General features: G+C 37.8%; 1 protein-coding gene across 1 annotated transcript; it reads right to left on the bottom strand.

The window, feature by feature from the left end:
* Nucleotides 1-7,064: 7,064 nt before the first annotated feature.
* LOC132138450 (LHFPL tetraspan subfamily member 2a protein-like) lies at nt 7,065-15,635 on the bottom strand. The gene is made up of 3 exons (XM_059547675.1): nt 15,212-15,635; nt 12,425-13,029; nt 7,065-7,941 (listed from the first exon to the last, which is right to left on the bottom strand). The coding sequence occupies exons 2-3, from the start codon at nt 12,831-12,833 to the stop codon at nt 7,685-7,687; spliced, it is 666 nt and encodes a 221-aa protein (XP_059403658.1). The 5' UTR covers nt 12,834-13,029; nt 15,212-15,635; the 3' UTR covers nt 7,065-7,684.
* Nucleotides 15,636-18,247: the final 2,612 nt, after the last annotated feature.

Raw genomic sequence — 18,247 nt, 5'->3', positions numbered from 1 at the left:
TCTCGTCTTTGCTTCTGTTCACCTTTGTATTTGGCAGTTCCGCAGGAAGTTAGATAAACTAGAGGGGTCAAAGTTTATATGACGCCATAGACGGGTGACAAAAACGGAAATAAAGAAACGTGCCGTGTCTTCTAATTAAACCATAATTTTCTCCGAATTTGAAACTTCATGGAAACTGTCGGGATAATGTAAGTACACAACTAAAAAATATATATAAAATAGATATAGTGATATCTGCTATTTTTAAAGCAGAAAAATTACATATTGCGCCTTTGAGTGGGGCTCCAGTTCACGAGGGTGGGTGAGTATGTAACCCTTTCTGTATATACTCATATGTGTATTAAATTGCTGGTGGTTATGTGTCTACTAATGAACTCTATGAGTTTCCTTTGCAGTGCTCAGTTACGATGTTTACTAAACACTCATCAGCACCAGCTATCCGGCTTCGTGCTCCGGTATTAGGCGGCCGAGGTCACAGGTTTCTGCAGGAGCCTCCTTGATCATCAGGCCTAGCATAGCACTGCAGGGAATTTCATGGATGTCTGGCCAGGTCACCCTGAGGGGCCTCCTGGCCGCTTAGTTGTGCTATCACATCCAGTGGAAAGTGGAGGCGGCAGTTGCGGAAGTCTTCTTGTAAATACTGCCTCAGGTGATGCTCCCCTCGCAAGAAGTTTGTAAAATTTGAGCTTGCCTCTCCCATGCGGTTCAGCACCTCTGCGATGCTTAGGAACCTTTAGGTACACAGGCTAATCTCTGTGTACTTTCTAAAATCCGCATAAGTGGTCAGTGTGCACGCAAGACTCTGCATACTTTCTGAAATCCTGAACTATAAGGGTTACGCGCTCAGCTTCTCTGTTTTTTCCCCCAGAGTGCTCCAGCATTATTTCCACAGATCGAGTTGATGACTTTCAAACATATTGTTTAGGGATGCACCAATCCATCTATGAGCTGCTCTATCAGAGTGCCACCAGAGCCCCTTCTTAGAAAAGTATTTGAAAATCCATGCTATGGTAAGTATGCACGTAAAGTCTTTGCACACTTTCTGAAATCCACACTGTGGTAAGTTCGCACGCTAGTGCCCTGCGTTCTTTCTAAAATCCTATATGGTGAGGGCTTCGCAAGGTTGCTTCGTGCCCTTTCTTGAGTTGGTAAAGGCCCCATTCATCTTGGGCGCCACTCCACTTATGTATCCTAAACAGGGTGTTGCTACTAGGGATCTGTTGAGAAAGCTCCTTCAGCTAGCTTATGCAAGAGTAAACGGTAGGCCCTGTGTGACAGGCAAGACTTTGTATAAATACTGGATTCTTAGCCGTATCCCTTTAAAGGAATCCTTCCTGATTCCAAGCCTTCAGCTCTACCCCGGGCCAAGGCCCTAGCAAATAAGTAGGTATGTAGCTTAGGCCTTTGGCTGTAAGGGATAATGTCATGGACAGCCGTTTAAACGTCCCAGGGGCAACTCCCATGGAAATGGTAGAGTTGGTACTTTGTGTTTGCCATGATTCCGGCCTGCACTCCCTTCAGCATGGAGGCATGGGTATACTGTTCCCCATAGTGACCCCTAGAGGACGCAGTTCGAAGTGATGTCAGAGGCTGTCGCTGGCCAGCTAGTTGGTGTTTTTTCAATGTATGCTTCAGACACGGGTCACAACGAGGTGTTCCCCATAGCAACCCCTAGAGAATGCAGTGTCTCGTTCCCTACTCAGGGAATCATGGTTACATTCGCAACCTGAGACGTTTACCTGCACAACACCTACCAGATGGCCTTTGGTAGACTGAGACATAACTGATTATATGCAACAAAAATGTGTGAATTTAAAAATTTTAATGGCTTTTCCAGGCATTCAAAATTAATTTTCTGATATAAAAGCAAAAAAAAAAAAAAATTTTTTTTGGTTTGTTGGTTTCCATGTGGTAGTTTAATTTAACATGCAAATTTACCAAACAAAAGCATTATATGTGTCACATAGGTAAAATAAGATCATATTATCGTGGACATTCTGTAGATTATGGTTTGGGCATTAGCTAGAATGGGTCTTGTCTAAGGTAAATGGTGCTGTCAGAAGGCCTGTCTGTGAGAAGGAAAAGCATTACAGGTTTCCTCTACCTGTCAGACTGGCCTAGCTTTCTCCATCAGCCTGCTGAATTAGCACAAAAACAATAGTGGTCTTCTTTCCTCAGCCTGCCAAGCATTGAAAATACTCAGCAGAAAACATACCGGACAATTACAGTTCAACCTGCCGCTGAGAGAATATAAATTAATTTTGTGATACAAAGTAATGTATTAGACTATTTGATTGTGTGGTTATTATTGCTCATATTATTTTATATTGTAAGTGCAAGTGTTTAATTGTTTATAATACGTTTCTTTGAAATTTCCCCTAATTCTTTAACAGTGTCATTTTCCTCAAAACCGATTCACAAAATGTTCACTTTGCAAATCATATACAATCATTATTATTCTCCACATGATAATAATTATTCCACATTATATGAACAAACCTTAATAATGACCCTGATTCCCATTATATTGGTTTTAATATAATCAAGTCTCCATCTTGTCTGATGACACAATATTCCTGCACTTTTCTCATGTCCAATCCAAACAGATAATTGTGGGTTTGGCTTTTAGCACTTGGCCTAATGTTTAACACTGAAGTGCTCTTAGAGTCAACAGTCAAGCTCATTCATTCAATTAAGCAGGAGTGAACTATTGCACCTATTCACTCTGCACCAGTGGTTAATGAACATTTCCAAATGGCCATGACCAGGTGTTTAAGAAGACTAATGTACTAGGCATTAAGCATGAGCAGTTGTATCCCTCAGATTGGCCAGCACTCACCTCAGGGAAACGACACTACTCTGTTTTTTTGTCCCCTCCGTGTTTACCTTTCACAATCGGCAGCAGACAAACCGTGATGGTCTGTACACACAAGCAGAGCATTATTCCTAATTAAATCCCGGGGATGTGTGCCATTAGCAAGATTCATGCTCAGCTTCAGGAGAGTTCATTCCGGCTGTTGACTATCCATTGATTATTCATACACATTCTGATTGGAGCCCATTAATGGAAGATAAAGTGGGAGGCAGATTCAGTGAGCGCAGGCAGCAGAATGATGGTGGTCCTATTGAACACTAGAGAGATGGAATGGGACAGAATGGGGGTGGTATTCACACCGCTGCATCACAAATGGAGGGTGGGTTTTTGTTTAGGCAGTTTGATAAGCACTCCTAATTATAGCATGCAGCAAAAAAAAAAAAAAAGAAGAAAAAAACCTGTATGTTCTCAATACTAAATATTTTTTTCTATAAATGTATTTCCTGTCAAATAAAAATATAGCAATGTTATAATATGTTTAAGTTAGCTCTTATTAATCTAAAAGTGCCTAATTTAATAAAAAACCATAACCCAGCTATGGATAAAATAGATAATGCTGTATAATTTGAACAAATAACCAAATTCTTTTTCATTTATACCAATTAACGCAGAAGACTGAATTGCCAGCACTGTGTAAAAAAATAAAGTTATGAAGTGAATAGAATTCTTTTAAATCAATATAAAATACAAATATTTATTTAAAGTGTATTTACATTTTAAATAAATTAAATGTAATAAATTAAATGTTTTAAATATTTATTTTTCACACTGATAATTACTATTTGTTTTCACAGTCCTATGTCTCATGTTTTAGTATATATTGTTACTATTTTTTATAAAAAAATATATAATTTTTATTAAAAATATGTATATTATTTCACCACCTTTCTTTTCACCATCTTTTATCCTTTCATGTCATTTTAACTTGTAAATTACTCATAAAGGACCAAATTCTATCTCTAATTTTGAAACCTTGCTACACTATATATATATATATATATATATATATATATATATATATATATATATATATATATATATACACACACATACATATACATCTATTACATTGTGTAATTGTCCTATATGTCAATGGACCAACAATATTAAAAACAAAGACCTATAATACAATCTAAATTGAATTTTGCTGTGCCAAACTAAGCTCTGTTTATCCAAACGAGTTTCCCATAATTACATAAATCAAATAAAATGTTCATTATGTTTACTACATTTATGTGAAATCTCTGCTTAGCATTTAATACGTTTGTTTATTGTGCACTACAGACTGTGTGATAGATGAAGAACAGCAGGATCAGTTTGACAAGGGCTCCTCCACATGGTTAATCAACACTACTACAATCACAGCTAACCAACTGTACTGTATGCATTGCTACTTAATGTGGATTTGTTACGTAGATGGTGACTAGAGAAAGTTTCTTTTAAAATACTCAGTTCTAAGTATAACACCTGTCATGTTTAAATGGATCATTAATAACGTTTTTCAGACAAACCAAAGAACTAAACCTGTATAATAATGCAAACAGCAAGAGTTCAGCAAAACATTTAAGTTCCATTCCATTAAGAACAGAAACACTGCTCCTCCAATAAATAGCAAAGCAACTCTTGACCCTAAATAATCAGACCTCAGCCCCCATTCAACAGGAGATTCAGCTCTAATGAGATGAAACAATGAGCCATGCTTGTTTGGACAGCGGTTTAAGTGGGATGGCCTGCATACATTCATCAGAGAAGAGGGTGCTTTATATTGGTAATTAATTAATCACTTCAGACATAATTATAAATTGATCGCATTCTCATACAAGATGAAGAGGCCTGTCTTGCATTTCTGATCAGCAGGGGAGGGCTGGTGGGGCCTAAAGATAATAACTGACAGAGACTCTGAGATCTGCTTTGATCCACTTACACAGAGCTGGATGAAAAAGCTCCCCTCCGCACACCTGCCACATGCACTCATTACAGAACAAACTTTCAGGAGTCTGGCCCTCGCTGCAGCGTGTACTTTCCCACACCAACTCATTTTTCTAGGTCCTTTTGTTCATTATTTGCTGTTGTAAACTTCCCGTTCACAGCCTCAAAATGCAGTTTGCCACATATGTGCATTGTGCAGGCATTACTCGGCCTTTGGGAGCCCTCATAGAGCAGGGCGCCGATCGCCGAAGCAAGGGAGACCTCTCGCATAAAAGGCACTGTTTTTAAATTACAGCTCAAAACTGGAAAACAAGCTTGCAATTACAAACTTACAGTTTTTAACACTATACAAATAGCCTGTGGTGTTTTGGCAGAATTGTATTATAAATTAAATATTGCAGATATTTTACTTATAGAAGGTGTTTTATAGTGTCTAAAAGGTAACTAATACTAGTCAGTTAAACTTTGTATTCAGTGCAAGAACTATATTTCATTTATGGCAAAGGATAATTTAAATAGCGTCTTTCTCTTTAAAGGTTTAGTTCTGGTTCATTTTATTTGAAGTAAAATGTTAACTCAATAAGAGCCTGATTGAAGATAAATACCAGTGTCATATATAAATTAGGTGTTAACTATTTACAAATGTTAAAGTTCTTAAAGGGACAGTTCACACCAAATTGTAATTTGTCATCACTTACTCACCATCATGTCATTCCAGACCTGTATGGATTTCTTTCTTCTGTGGAACATAAAAGAAGGTAATTTGAGAAATTCAAAAAATGTTTGTCCATACAGTAGAAATCAAGGGTAACCAAAATGCTTTGATAACATTCTACAAAACATTTTCTTTTGTGTTCCACAGGAGAAAGTATACAGGTTTAGAATGACATGAGACTGAGGAAATGATGACAGAATTTAATAGTAGTCAATATTCTGCATTCTAGGTCAAAATCATTGCTTTACTTCCAAGTCTACTTCAGTGTGACAAAAAGAAAATGCATAATTGTGTTGCATTTGTTGTGAACTCAGTAATATCTATCATTATTTGTTAATATCCTATTATTAATATTTATTCATTTATTTACTCCAATTTAAGGCCCTATAGCAAAACAATCACGAGGGAATTCGTGGGCTGGAGTTGTCCAGGGCTGAATTTTAACCTCAGTCCAGCCCTGCCATTGTGCATTTGATACTTGCATGAGCACTGGGTTTGTTGATAAGGACAGTAGAGGATGTTTCTTTCGGAATTCTGTTTCCTGAGGTCAACAACTTCCTGTTTCCAGACTTTTCTGTTTAGCCTCAGCACACGATAAAGGTTTGAATAGAGTTCACTGTGAACTTGCAATAATAATTTTCACATGTAGCAGTACACTGTACAAATATTTGTATGTCACAATAATCACAGTATACATAAATATATAATCTAAGTAAACAGATATTTCTAGGCACTTATTTAACATATTAATGTAACCTACAGGATTACAATAAAAATGAATAATGTCAATCAAATCCTGCATTTGAAAAAAAAAAAGGGGCGAAAAGTCATTTTTTCACAATGCTGTTTAGTATACTGTAGTAACAAAAATGTAAACAATGTCAGGGTTCACTAAAAACAAGTTTTTCCGTTCGGTTGCTGTAATTTTATTTATACCTCAATACTTTTTTGTGAGTGTGTGCGTATTTCAAGAAATTCTATCCAAACATTCTATATCCACCGAATTAACCTCCCCAATACCCACACTTGCAGTCTTTGCACTCAAACACTTGTCTACTTGCATGACGCAGGCATTTCCAGTATTTGACCGGTTTTCATAGGCATGCAGACCTCAAGTCTATTAACTTTTATCAAATGCACATTTTCACAAAGTGTTATGTTGGTTTTCAATCATTTTCCCTTTATAAACATCTAAATGTCTGTTCGGTTGCTCCTATGAAACAGAAAGCGATTTAATTGTGGTTTTCCTAATTATGTGATAAAATCAGCAAAGATAAAAGCAGTTTACAAAATACATTCTTTACTACTAAATCAGATTTACTAATTTAACTTGTACTGTAATGTTTTTCGATACGAGTACGAAAACGAGTTCCTGGATGTGATGAATTATGGGATACACAAAAACTGCTTTGAAGAGGTATTAGAGACAGAGTGGAATTAGTGTATACATTAAGGGCTATGAGCTTTGCCAATTTCTTGACCTAGGACCATCTTATGAAATTACTTCCTGTCATGTACACATTCTCAAAAAGCCAAGACCACTAGTGTCGGTATTACGACATGCACTTTATTTTTTTCTCTTTAGTCCATTTGGTTGTATAAGCCACTGTTGATAGATAAAAAAAAAATGCATTCAACAGAAATAGTCAAAAACAGTTGAAAGTTCACCATATAATGCTCTCAGCTTCCCATATATGGACTGCTTGCGGTGAACATGTAACATGATTGAGAGGCGGAAAGTGCTTCAAACACCTTCTTATTCAAGAATCCCTTCTTTTACAGTTTTAATAGACTAGGTCTATCACAGGGCAGTTATTTCTGTGAAATCTTTAAAACAGTCTGAAAATTGTTTTATCCATTAATTAGACCTCCATGTAAAATTTAGTAACAAATAAATCAAAATATAGATAAAATGCATTTGCTTATAAGAACAATGTTAACACATTTGTTAGTTTTTAAAGGTTTTTTCATAGAAATAATTAGTTTATACGTATATTTTGCAATGGTGATACAGCGATAAAATGAGAAAAGAGTCAGAAAGCAAAAGCAAATACATTAGTAAAGACTTTGATCAGTAGACCTACAGGTCTGAAATACATTCCTATTATGCAACAGTCCTTTCAATCAGTAAACATGGGACACAATTATTTTTCGTTTGAGTGGTTTCATAGCACACAAATGAGGCTCCGTCCCTCTTCAATCTCATCCTGCACCTTGTCGCTGGAGGTGGCGATCTCAGCCTGGGCCGAAAACATGGCACAAACGAAAGTGAGAACAGTGCCTCCTATGGCTGTGTAGAAAGCCCAGCCCAGAGAACACAGGCCCACTTTATATGGGGAAGCATCCGGACCGCAGTAGTCAACCACCTTCTTAGATCCCCAGCCTGCAGGATAGAGCATCAGACTTAAGATGAGGAATAGACCTGCAAATGAGAAAATGGAAATGTTACAATTTACAATTGCTACTGTAAGGTGTTCTGCATGATTGTTAGGTGGACGCTGTGGGACAAGTTAATGAATATAAAATGAATATAACAATTAACAACAACTCACTGAAACAAATCAGAAACACATTTTAAAGAATCTTACGGTCCGTTCACACTAGGAACAATAACTATAGAGACAAGAATTTACTGCATTTCTGTCGCCTGCTTCTTTAAAAGCTTGAACAATTTACAGATTGGTTGGATTCTGATTGGACGTGAATATTTTTAGCTGAAAGTGATTCCAATGATATTGTTCCTCTGTGTCGTTATGTTATAGCCATGGTGTGGACTTCCCTGTTCTCAGAGAATTAGAATTAAACAAAGACTGCATTGTTTTGCACTGGTCAGTTTTGAGATTTTGGTTATTTAGCTTGTATACACATCTTCAGATTATCAGAATCAGTAATCTCCATTTCAGTACCACTTATATACACAAGTCCTTCCAGTTGTATTCCTCTATAAGGTTTTTAAAAGGGGTTTTTCCTGATTTACATTTTATTCCTAAAACTAGGGCAAACACAATTATTTACACAACTTATTTTTTGGCCATTGAAAGCATTTTTTTTATGAAGATTTCCAAATTCCTCATTGTAAAACATTTAACTCTGCAATGTCAAACAAAATGAAAGAGGAGTTCTAAACGGGCTTTAACCATTGTTCAGATTTCTATTATGGAAATTTACTGTACACAAATGAATGCATATTTTATTAGATAATTCGTCATTTGCATATTAAAAAATTACACTAGAAGAAACCTTGTAATACAAAACAATTAAAACATGTACTGTGTTTAAGTATGATGATATCTATAAGTTAAAATTTGCACCATGGAAATGGTGTGAATGGGACTTTACATGGTATTTTAGTTTTTAATATCTGGAAACTGACTGCTACCTTCATTTTTCTCTTAAAAGTTTCTCCCTCCCTGTAGACACACTGAGTCAAAACTAGAAGCTGACAACAACCTTGTAGCCCATTTGAACAATGTGATAACAACATGAAAGGTTTTCCTATAATAACTAAGGATGACCTACGAGTCACGATTTCAATTCAGTGTCATTTTGTGCCTGTTGAAGCTATGTGTTTATGCTTTAAATAGATATTTGTCTTAAAATCTGGGACTTAATTGTTGTAATGCTGTTTAAAATGCAAAGAATGAGCTCTTGCTGATCTAATCTTCAAGAGCCCTCCATTTGACTCTTGAGTTCTTACTCTAAACAGGCAAGTGAGATCCTGTCTCTGAAGTCATGCTCTCGCTATTCACAAATTACTCAATCACCATGTTGTAAATCTTTCAATGAAATTATACAAAAGCTACATAGCTTGGTTGTACCTGTTGTTAGTCTTGTTTTTCTATAAAATAAAAATAAACCACAATATTTTTACTGTACCCCAAAACTGTAATGTTCTAGTGTTTCCAGACATGACTGCAAGTAAGATGCATTATCATGACTGATCTGTTATGACTAAGTATTTTGACTAAGAATGTCCTGCCACAGTCAACATTACAGCTCTGCTCCTTTGAGCTGGTTTGAGAAAGGGTAACGAATGTACAGTCGTGACCAAAAGTTTTGAGAATTACATAAATATTGGAAATTGGAAAAGTTGCTGCTTACGTTTTTATAATAGCAATTTGCATATACTACAGAATGTTATGAAGAGTGATCAGATGAATTGCATAGTCCTTCTTTGCCATGAAAATTAACTTAAAAAACCTTTCCACTGCATTTCATTGCTGTCATTAAAGGACCTGCTGAGATCATTTCAGTAATCGTCTTGTTAACACAGGTGAGAATGTTGACGAGCACAAGGCTGGAGATCATTATGTCAGGCTGATTGGGTTAGAATGGCAGACTTGACATGTTAAAAGGAGGGTGATGCTTGAAATCAATGACTGCGTTTACATGCAGCCAATTACCCGTTCAAAACCGGGATATTAGCAATAACCCGGTCGCGCACGGCCATGTAAACACCGGCAAAAACCCGGATATGCTCATATCCCGGTTTTTAAAAACCGGGATATTATACCTGGGGTATCCCTTTTCTAACCCGAATATTTGGTCTTGTAAACGCGTTTCGGAATATCCCCATCAAAATGTGTGTTCTGCGCATGTTCTATTCGCAAGGAATCTTGGTCTTTTGAGTAGAGACGGCGCATAAAAAAACCCTGCGTGCAGTATAGAGGCACAGTAGTGTCAAGTGCTGCTGGTGGATCAGTACCAGCGCCAAAGCGCAAACAAAGACTATCGCTATCTGCCCCAAACTATTCATTATCCGCCTGCTGCTGCTGTTGTTGTTGTTGTCTTTGGATACAGGAAGAAGAATCGGAAATGACGCATATTGCGTCTTGTTGTTCGTACGTCCAGACGCTAACCGTGCGCCGCCGTTTACATCGGGATTGGTAACTCTCTCTGCTCACGCATGTAAACGGGTTATCCCGAATGTTTCAGAAACCCGAATAGTGACCTTTACCCGACCATAACCCGAATTTTAACAGCATGTAAACGTAGTCACTGTTCTTCCATTGTTAACCATGGTGACCTGCAAAGAAACGCGTGCAGCCATCATTGCGTTGCATAAAAATGGCTTCACAGGCAAGGATATTGTGGCTACTAAGATTGCACCTAAATCAACAATTTATAGGATCATCAAGAACTTCAAGGAAAGAGGTTCAATTCTTGTAAAGAAGGCTTCAGGGCGTCCAAGAAAGTCCAGCAAGCGCCGGGATCGTCTCCTAAAGAGGGATCGGAGTGCCACCAGTGCAGAGCTTGCTCAGGAATGGCAGCAGGCAGGTGTGAGCGCATCTGCACGCACAGTGAGGCCAAGACTTTTGGAAGATGGCCTGGTGTCAAGAAGGGCAGCAAAGAAACCACTTCTCTCCAAAAAAAACATCAGGGACAGATTGATCTTCTGCAGAAAGTATAGTGAATGGACTGCTGAGGACTTGGGCAAAGTCATATTCTCCGATGAAGCCCCTTTCCGATTGTTTGGGGCATCTGGAAAAAGGCTTGTCCGGAGAAGAAAAGGTGAGCGCTACCATCAGTCCTGTGTCATGCCAACAGTAAAGCATCCTGACACCATTCATGTGTGGGGTTGCTTCTCATCCAAGGGAGTGGGCTCACTCACAATTCTGCCCAAAAACACAGCCATGAATAAAGAATGGTACCAAAACACCCTCCAACAGCAACTTCTTCCAACAACAGTTTGGTGAAGAACAATGCATTTTCCAGCACGATGGAGAACCGTGCCATAAGGCAAAAGTGATAACTAAGTGGCTCGAGGACCAGAATGTTGAAATTTTGGGTCCATGGCCTGGAAACTCCCCAGATCTTAATACCATTGAGAACTTGTGGTCAATCCTCAAGAGACGGGTGGACAAACAAAAACCCACTAATTCTGACAAACTCCAAGAAGTGATTATGAAAGAATGGGTTACTATCAGTCAGGATTTGGCCCAGAAGTTGATTGAGAGCATGCCCAGTCGAATTGCAGAGGTCCTGAAAAAGAAGGGCCAACACTGCAAATACTGACTCTTTGCATAAATGTCATGTAATTGTCGATAAAAGCCTTTGAAACGTATGAAGTGCTTGTAATTATATTTCAGTACATCACAGAAACAACTGAAACAAAGATCTAAAAGCAGTTTAGTAGCAAACTTTTTCAAGCTAAGTAGCATAAATATTATCAAACTAATATTTATGTAATTCTCTAAACTTTTGGCCATGACTGTAGGTGTGGATTCCTGAGGCTGGATTCACAAAGCATTCAGATCAGCTCAGCGTGAAATAAAAATTCCCCTTATCTTCTAAATGCATGTTATAGATTGTGAATGATTTGTCCATGGAATTTTTTTTATCAAAGTGTCATAACTTTGTTAAATTATTAAATTATGTTTAATGCTGTTCAACTAATGCATTTCATGCACTTTACATTCAAAAACTATTTACAAGTGTTGAAGTATTGATTTTTTTATTTTTAAAGAGGATTTTCATCAATTCAGCCCTTGGTGAACCACCATCAGGAAAATAAGAGAAAGATACACTTATGTTTAATGGTTTTCAAACCTTGTACCTCTGTATGTGTTTTACATCAGAAACAAGAGAAGCTCGACAAGGTTTTATAAACATTGAAAACACCAGCGAGACACTGAAGTAACATTTCCAGTGCTGTAATATTTAGACTGTCTTTTCTGTAATGCATGATGAGAGTGTTGGAAGATCATAATTAGATAGCATGGTCTTTTAGGTCACTAGAGGAATGTTGAAGCCGTGCGCTCAGAGCATTCTGAGGGCAACTTCAGTGTCTCACTTAAATACACCCCCTAAATTTCTTTGTTTAGTTGATAGTGGTTCAAAGTTAAAAATGACCACTAACTGCCACAACAAAAGACTGGCAAGAATCTGAGACTTTCCCATCGTACCTGCTATTCCCTGAAGCAGGCCACACACATTGAATATGCTTTTCTTCAAGATACTCTGGAAGCACATGCTGAAAACCGAAAGGATGCCCACTACGGATAGGAGGAAGATCGCGACGACTAGAAATATAACAGTGGCCTGCCAGAAGCCACTGGCTATTTCCATGAAGTCTGTGGCATAAGGCCCACACTGGAGCACCTTCTGCTGTGCCACCTTGATGCAGCGGTTATAAATACCCAGTGTGCGCTGGTCGCTGCGGTGTGAAGCGGTGACGGTGAAGTTGAACTCAGAACCATCTGGATATCCCACTAGCCATTCGGCGCTCATAAATGCCACCATCTCAGCAAATGCCACCACAATGCTCATCAAGGTCCATAACACAGAGCGGCATGTGACTATGACGTGACACATTCTGCCAAACCTGTATGCCAGTACTTGAGAGGAAACGGTTTCTTCAAGCAGCAGCTAAGGCACGTCAGTGAAGGTCCATTGGTGTTATCCTCACAGCTGAATCAGCACCAGATCTCTTCAAACAGCAACACAGAAGAGCTCCTGAGCTCTAGGACCATCCTGAGAATATCCATGTACTGACACCGAATGAACAAATCTAAAAGAAAAAAAAAGAGAAAGAGATTTGTTTGAGAAAGTTATAAATCAAGGCCATGAATCTAGATTGCTCAAGAGCTCTGAATTAGCACACTGATGCCTGTACCAGGAACAATCCCATTTAATTCTGCAATTTTCCAGTTCATAGACCTCTCTGTAAATCCTAGTAACATGGCACAGAATATTGTATCAAAACATTCAAATGATATGAATTATACGAATTAGTCACCAGAATGTTACGAATAGCCATGACATGTTGTTGGTTTCCTGAACACACTAGCCGTCTGCTTTTGATCAGAAAAAACAGGTCAATGTTGAGTCAACGACTTATATAGTTTTAAAATATAGTTTTACCTAAATAAAGTTTTACTGAATGGAAGAAGCCCGGCTTGAGTACAGACTGATAATATTGTTATTTTTTCATTGAGGAGCCAGTTTAGGTAAAAATGACCACTGAGGGGTACAGGATTGAAGAGGCAAGAAAAACCTGTAATATTTAATATAAGCATGACAAAGATATCAGTCTTTTTTCAGTCTTCCACTCATCAGAGGATAGTGCTGCAACCTATACAGTACTATCACTTAGGTCCATGTTATGACAGGTCCTTACTGCAATACAGCAAGATTAACTAAGCAGCAAATGCCTGTTTGTACAGGTAAGGTGGTAAAATAAAGAATTTGAAAAAACAAATTCTACTTTCCAATGCAGTCATAATATAAACAAGAAAAGCATGACATTTTTAAGCTAAAAAATTCCTAGTTTAAGTAAACTTAGGCTGAGTACGTGATGACAGGTTTTCTTAAAGCCTTCGATGACAGTTCTGAGTCTTTTCTTTTGGTATCAAGCAGTGATTTATCATTTAAAACTGAACAGGAAGGCAATTGCAGCACTATGTCAAAGCTTGATGTCAAACATCGTCAAACTTCTCTTTTCTGCCATCAAGAATGACTGTATAATTATTTTATAAGCTGCCCAACTAGACTGATAGGCTGTTTACCTGAATGGTCAGAATGCTTCAAATCTAAGAACCACAAGGAATGAGCTCACACTTAATTTAATTACACCACATGATTTCTAAAAAAAAAAAAAAAAAAAAAAAAAAGGAGGTAGCAAACCAAAGAAGAAAGTGCCATAGATTCTTAAGGGGCATGAAGAATGTCAGCGCCTACTGCTGTGAGATGAGGACACAAAGGGCTCTCCTGCTGATCAATTAGCATGCTTCTGAAAAGGGATAAAGAGGTTCTATACTTTTGAAAAAAAGATGGAACCACAAACTAGAAATGGTGACAGACTTGCACTGGTTAATTTGGGTTTCAATGGTTTCAACCGAAATGCTCCAAAGCAGTAGAAAGAAGCATTCATTGTATTCATTCTTGGGAATGGTGGTGGAATGTCATCCAAGATCAATATTAAATATTTCTAAAGGCAACCAAAGGTGCTCAGCAATCAAACAAAACCTCAAAATCACAGGGGTCAAAAATCAAGAGCCTGATTTTACACATCTAATTCGCTGCTTAATCAATAGGGTTTTAACAGACAAAATTCTCACTTATACATTTACTGGTTAATACCATACAGTGATGGTATCAACTGCTAGTTCCATGGTGCAGATGTCATGACATGGTTAACCAAGGTACATTAAATAATATAATGATAAATGATCAAACAAAAAATGATATTGCCATTCTACTATGCCCAAAAAACATTTATCTCATGGTAGCTACTTTTTGGCAACATTTAGCCCCAAAACATTTTTTTTTTTTTTATGTTTCTGCTAAAGTGTCCCGTTCAAAAAAATCAATCTTGTTTACTTAACCCCTGAAATCTTAAGCAGTCTACCGGCTTTATCTCGTGTTACTTTCTCTCGTGTCTCTCTGGACACGGTTACAATCTGTTTACCGATGTTTGCTTTAAAAGAACAAGTGCAAAAAGCAGTTGTATTGATATTTAGGAGATTAAGCAAGGCTGTAAAGTCCTCTGTATAACAGTTCTCTTCTCTTCTTCCGTTTCTTTGAATGTTCTAGTAATAAGTTGTATCATCCCACACCACAGCCAGAGAAAAGGATCTCTTTTGTTCAGCGTGACTTTCGACGATGTCAAAACCTATTCGACGCAATTGAATTGAGACGAACAATTACACGCAGCCCGAAAGTTAAACATAAAATATATGTATTCCTCTTACCTTAAGGGCGGTGAATTAACGGACTGTTTGCTGATTAACGTTAGTGTTCAACTTCCTAATGTGGCTGAGCGGATCTCTTCTGTTGTGACGCTACACGACTCGAGCCAGAAGTGAAGAGACACAGGATAAACTTTCAGCTTCACGATCAGAGCTCTGGAATACATGGAAAGACATACAATATGGCATCGTTTAGAGACCACGACTCCTAGTTCGGTGTTAGTCTCATGGCAATATCAGCTCTGGTTCACTTCAGCTACTTTTCTATTGTTTCTTCACCGCCCCTTTACTCCAGCCCCTCGGAAAGTTACAAGTTACAATGGCTCGGAAATACGTCTATGTAGTCTAGGTAGACAGCTCACTACGAGCTCACATGTTTTGTGTTTTGCGATCTTTTTCTCTTTAGATATGTTTACATTTGACTGGAGAATCTGAATAACTTAAGTAGTTTTGGCCCTGTGTGTTCACATTCACATAAAACGTTTAACTTGTTCACAATGTTCAACATTGTATATTCATCACCAAAAACTAATTTATGTCTAGAACTTGTCCTTTATGTCTTTTTTCTGTCATTAACATTTCTACCTCAATGTCATTTGCACCACTTCTCAAGTTATATAACAGGTTTAATAGCATTCGGTGGAGGAAAAAATATATTTAAAAAAACATTTATAGCCTACCATCTTTGGGTTGCTAATTCATAGCTATGATTTGTTTGTAGGGATAATTAAAATTCATTAATTACCTTTGTTCATCAGAACACAAATTAAGATGAAATAATTTTTGATGAAATCTGAGAGCTTCCTGCCCACTTTCAATGCACAGAAAGGTAGTAAGGACATAGTTAAAATAGTCCATGTGACATCAGTGATTAACCGTAATTTTTTGAAGCTATGAGAATAATTTTTGTGCGCAAAGAAAACTAAAATTATGACTTTATTCAACAATTTCGTATCTTCCGTGTCAGTCTTTGTCACGTGTTTATGAGAGTATCACGGCGCATGCGTGTGGTGCTGCTGGTGCAGGAGCTGGCGTTCTGATGTAGGACCCGGATGCACTGTGGCTTGTTTTCAAGCCGAGGAATGCATACGCATCCCTGATAGCATACACTTCCGGGCCTTATCTGGGCCAAATCTGGCACATATGGCTGAGTTCTGGCAGTGGCAGAGGTCATTTGGGCCAGATTTGGCCCACACACATCAAGCCGGTTTTAGTGTCAGTTCCGGCATGTTGTATGTGGGCCAGATCCGGCCCATGTGTGACAAACCGGTCATAGGTTGAGTTCTGGCTTGTTGTGTGTGGGCCAGATCCGGCCCATGTGTGACAAACCGGTTTTAGGTTGAGTTCTGGCTTGTTGCGTGTGGGCCAGATCCGGTCCATGTGTGACAAACCGGTTATAGGTTGAGTTCTGGCTTGTTGCGTGTGGGCCAGATCCGGCCAATGTGTGACAAACCGGTTTTAGGTTGAGTTCTGGCTTGTTGTATGTGGGCCAGATATGGCCTATACCAGGTGACCAGATGTGCCATTTTCTGAAGACACGTCCTGGCAGATCACCTTACTTTACCAGTCAGTGGTTCTAAAACTATTTTGAGTACTGGACGCCCATAATATTTCAGGACACGTAATATAAATACATACACACATTTATTTGTCCTACACGGACCTGTCATGAAGCTGCAATGTTATTCGATTTTTTTTTACATTTTTGTACCATGTCCTCTGGTGTGACACCATGTCCTTTGAACTTTTTCGGAACCACTACAAATGTTTTATGCTTTGTTGTGCATTAATATGACACCCCTACATTATATATTTTTTTATTAAAAAGTGCATGTTAAGCTACATAATCCTAGAAAATTTTGCAAATGTGTCTTGCTTGCCACTAATGACAGGTTAGCTTGGAATAGCAAGGTCATTCATTGACAGAAAAGGCTGAAACGTCCTTTAGTGTGATAAAAAAAAAGGGACAAGGACAAAGTTTCTTTAAAAATCATTTTAAATAATTAAATAATATTTGTTTAGCTCCTTTTTTTTATACTTTTAAATGCAATAATTACATTCATTAAATTAAGCTCTAATCATCAAAAAAAATTATGAATCTTTAGAATATATGAAAATTTCACTTTTTAATAAAAAAAGTTACAAAAAATGAACTTTTTTCATGATATTCACATTTCTTCAAGATGCACCTTATAGACACACACACACACACACACACACACACACACACACACACACACACATACATATATGAGTGTTCGTAAAAGCAACAATACAAAATCTTAAACTATAAAAGTGCCACTTTGTCCCACTATTATGTGCAGGCCTGGCTTTTTGCACTGGGCTATAGAACTACAAAATGAATTTTAAATTAGCAATATAATAATTGAATGACATTTTGAATTATGTAGTGATCTAATTCTATCCACCAAGCAATTGTATGTGAATGTAGGAGACTTATGGTCATGGTTATAGGGAAATAACAAGAAGAACAAAGTGCAGTAAACGGTAAAACTGTTTGCACTACGTTCATAATTAAGACAATACGTTAAAAATAACATGGTAAGATACAGCAGTTTGCAACAGTAAAGAGCAAAACAAGCTGTTTGTACAGCTAATATAGCTGGAATGACACCGAAAGCCAGACACATTAAATTTACAAATGGCCGCGCCCCCTCTTACAGAAAAAAAACAAGGGCCATATGTTTATTCATATGTTTATTTATGTAACGTAAGCGTGTGACTTTTAATTCGTGACGTGCTTTCATGGGCGTGCGCGCGGATCGGATGGAGTTGCCATGGAAACGGAGCGCAACACTGCAAATGTCACGAGGAAACACACCGTTTCTCGCTGATTTCACTGTTTTCAGGTGAGTTAAGTCCATAAAATCACACAAATATTACTTATAACTGTTGTTGACACTTCTCTTACTTGTATTTGACTCGCTTCTGTTGTTTATTTACTTTATAGGAATGGATTAATGTCTTCGAAAAAGTCCGTTAGCATTTCTACCGTTTTCAGACGACGTATCGTCAGCT

Source organism: Carassius carassius, chromosome 4 (genome assembly GCF_963082965.1).
Source record: "Carassius carassius chromosome 4, fCarCar2.1, whole genome shotgun sequence".
Classification (NCBI taxonomy): Eukaryota; Metazoa; Chordata; class Actinopteri; order Cypriniformes; family Cyprinidae; genus Carassius; species Carassius carassius.
Note: the sequence above shows the minus strand (reverse complement) of the source record. Positions and strands in the feature narration are given on the sequence as shown.

Excerpts from the sequence above, each read along its gene's own strand:
- LOC132138450 (XM_059547675.1), bottom strand. The coding sequence starts at position 12,833 with ATGTGTCACGTCATAGTCACATGCCGCTCTGTGTTATGGACCTTGATG. Across the intron at positions 7,942-12,424 it reads CCTGCTTCAGGGAATAGCAG|GTCTATTCCTCATCTTAAGT; the intron begins GTACGATGGGAA and ends TCTCATTTGCAG.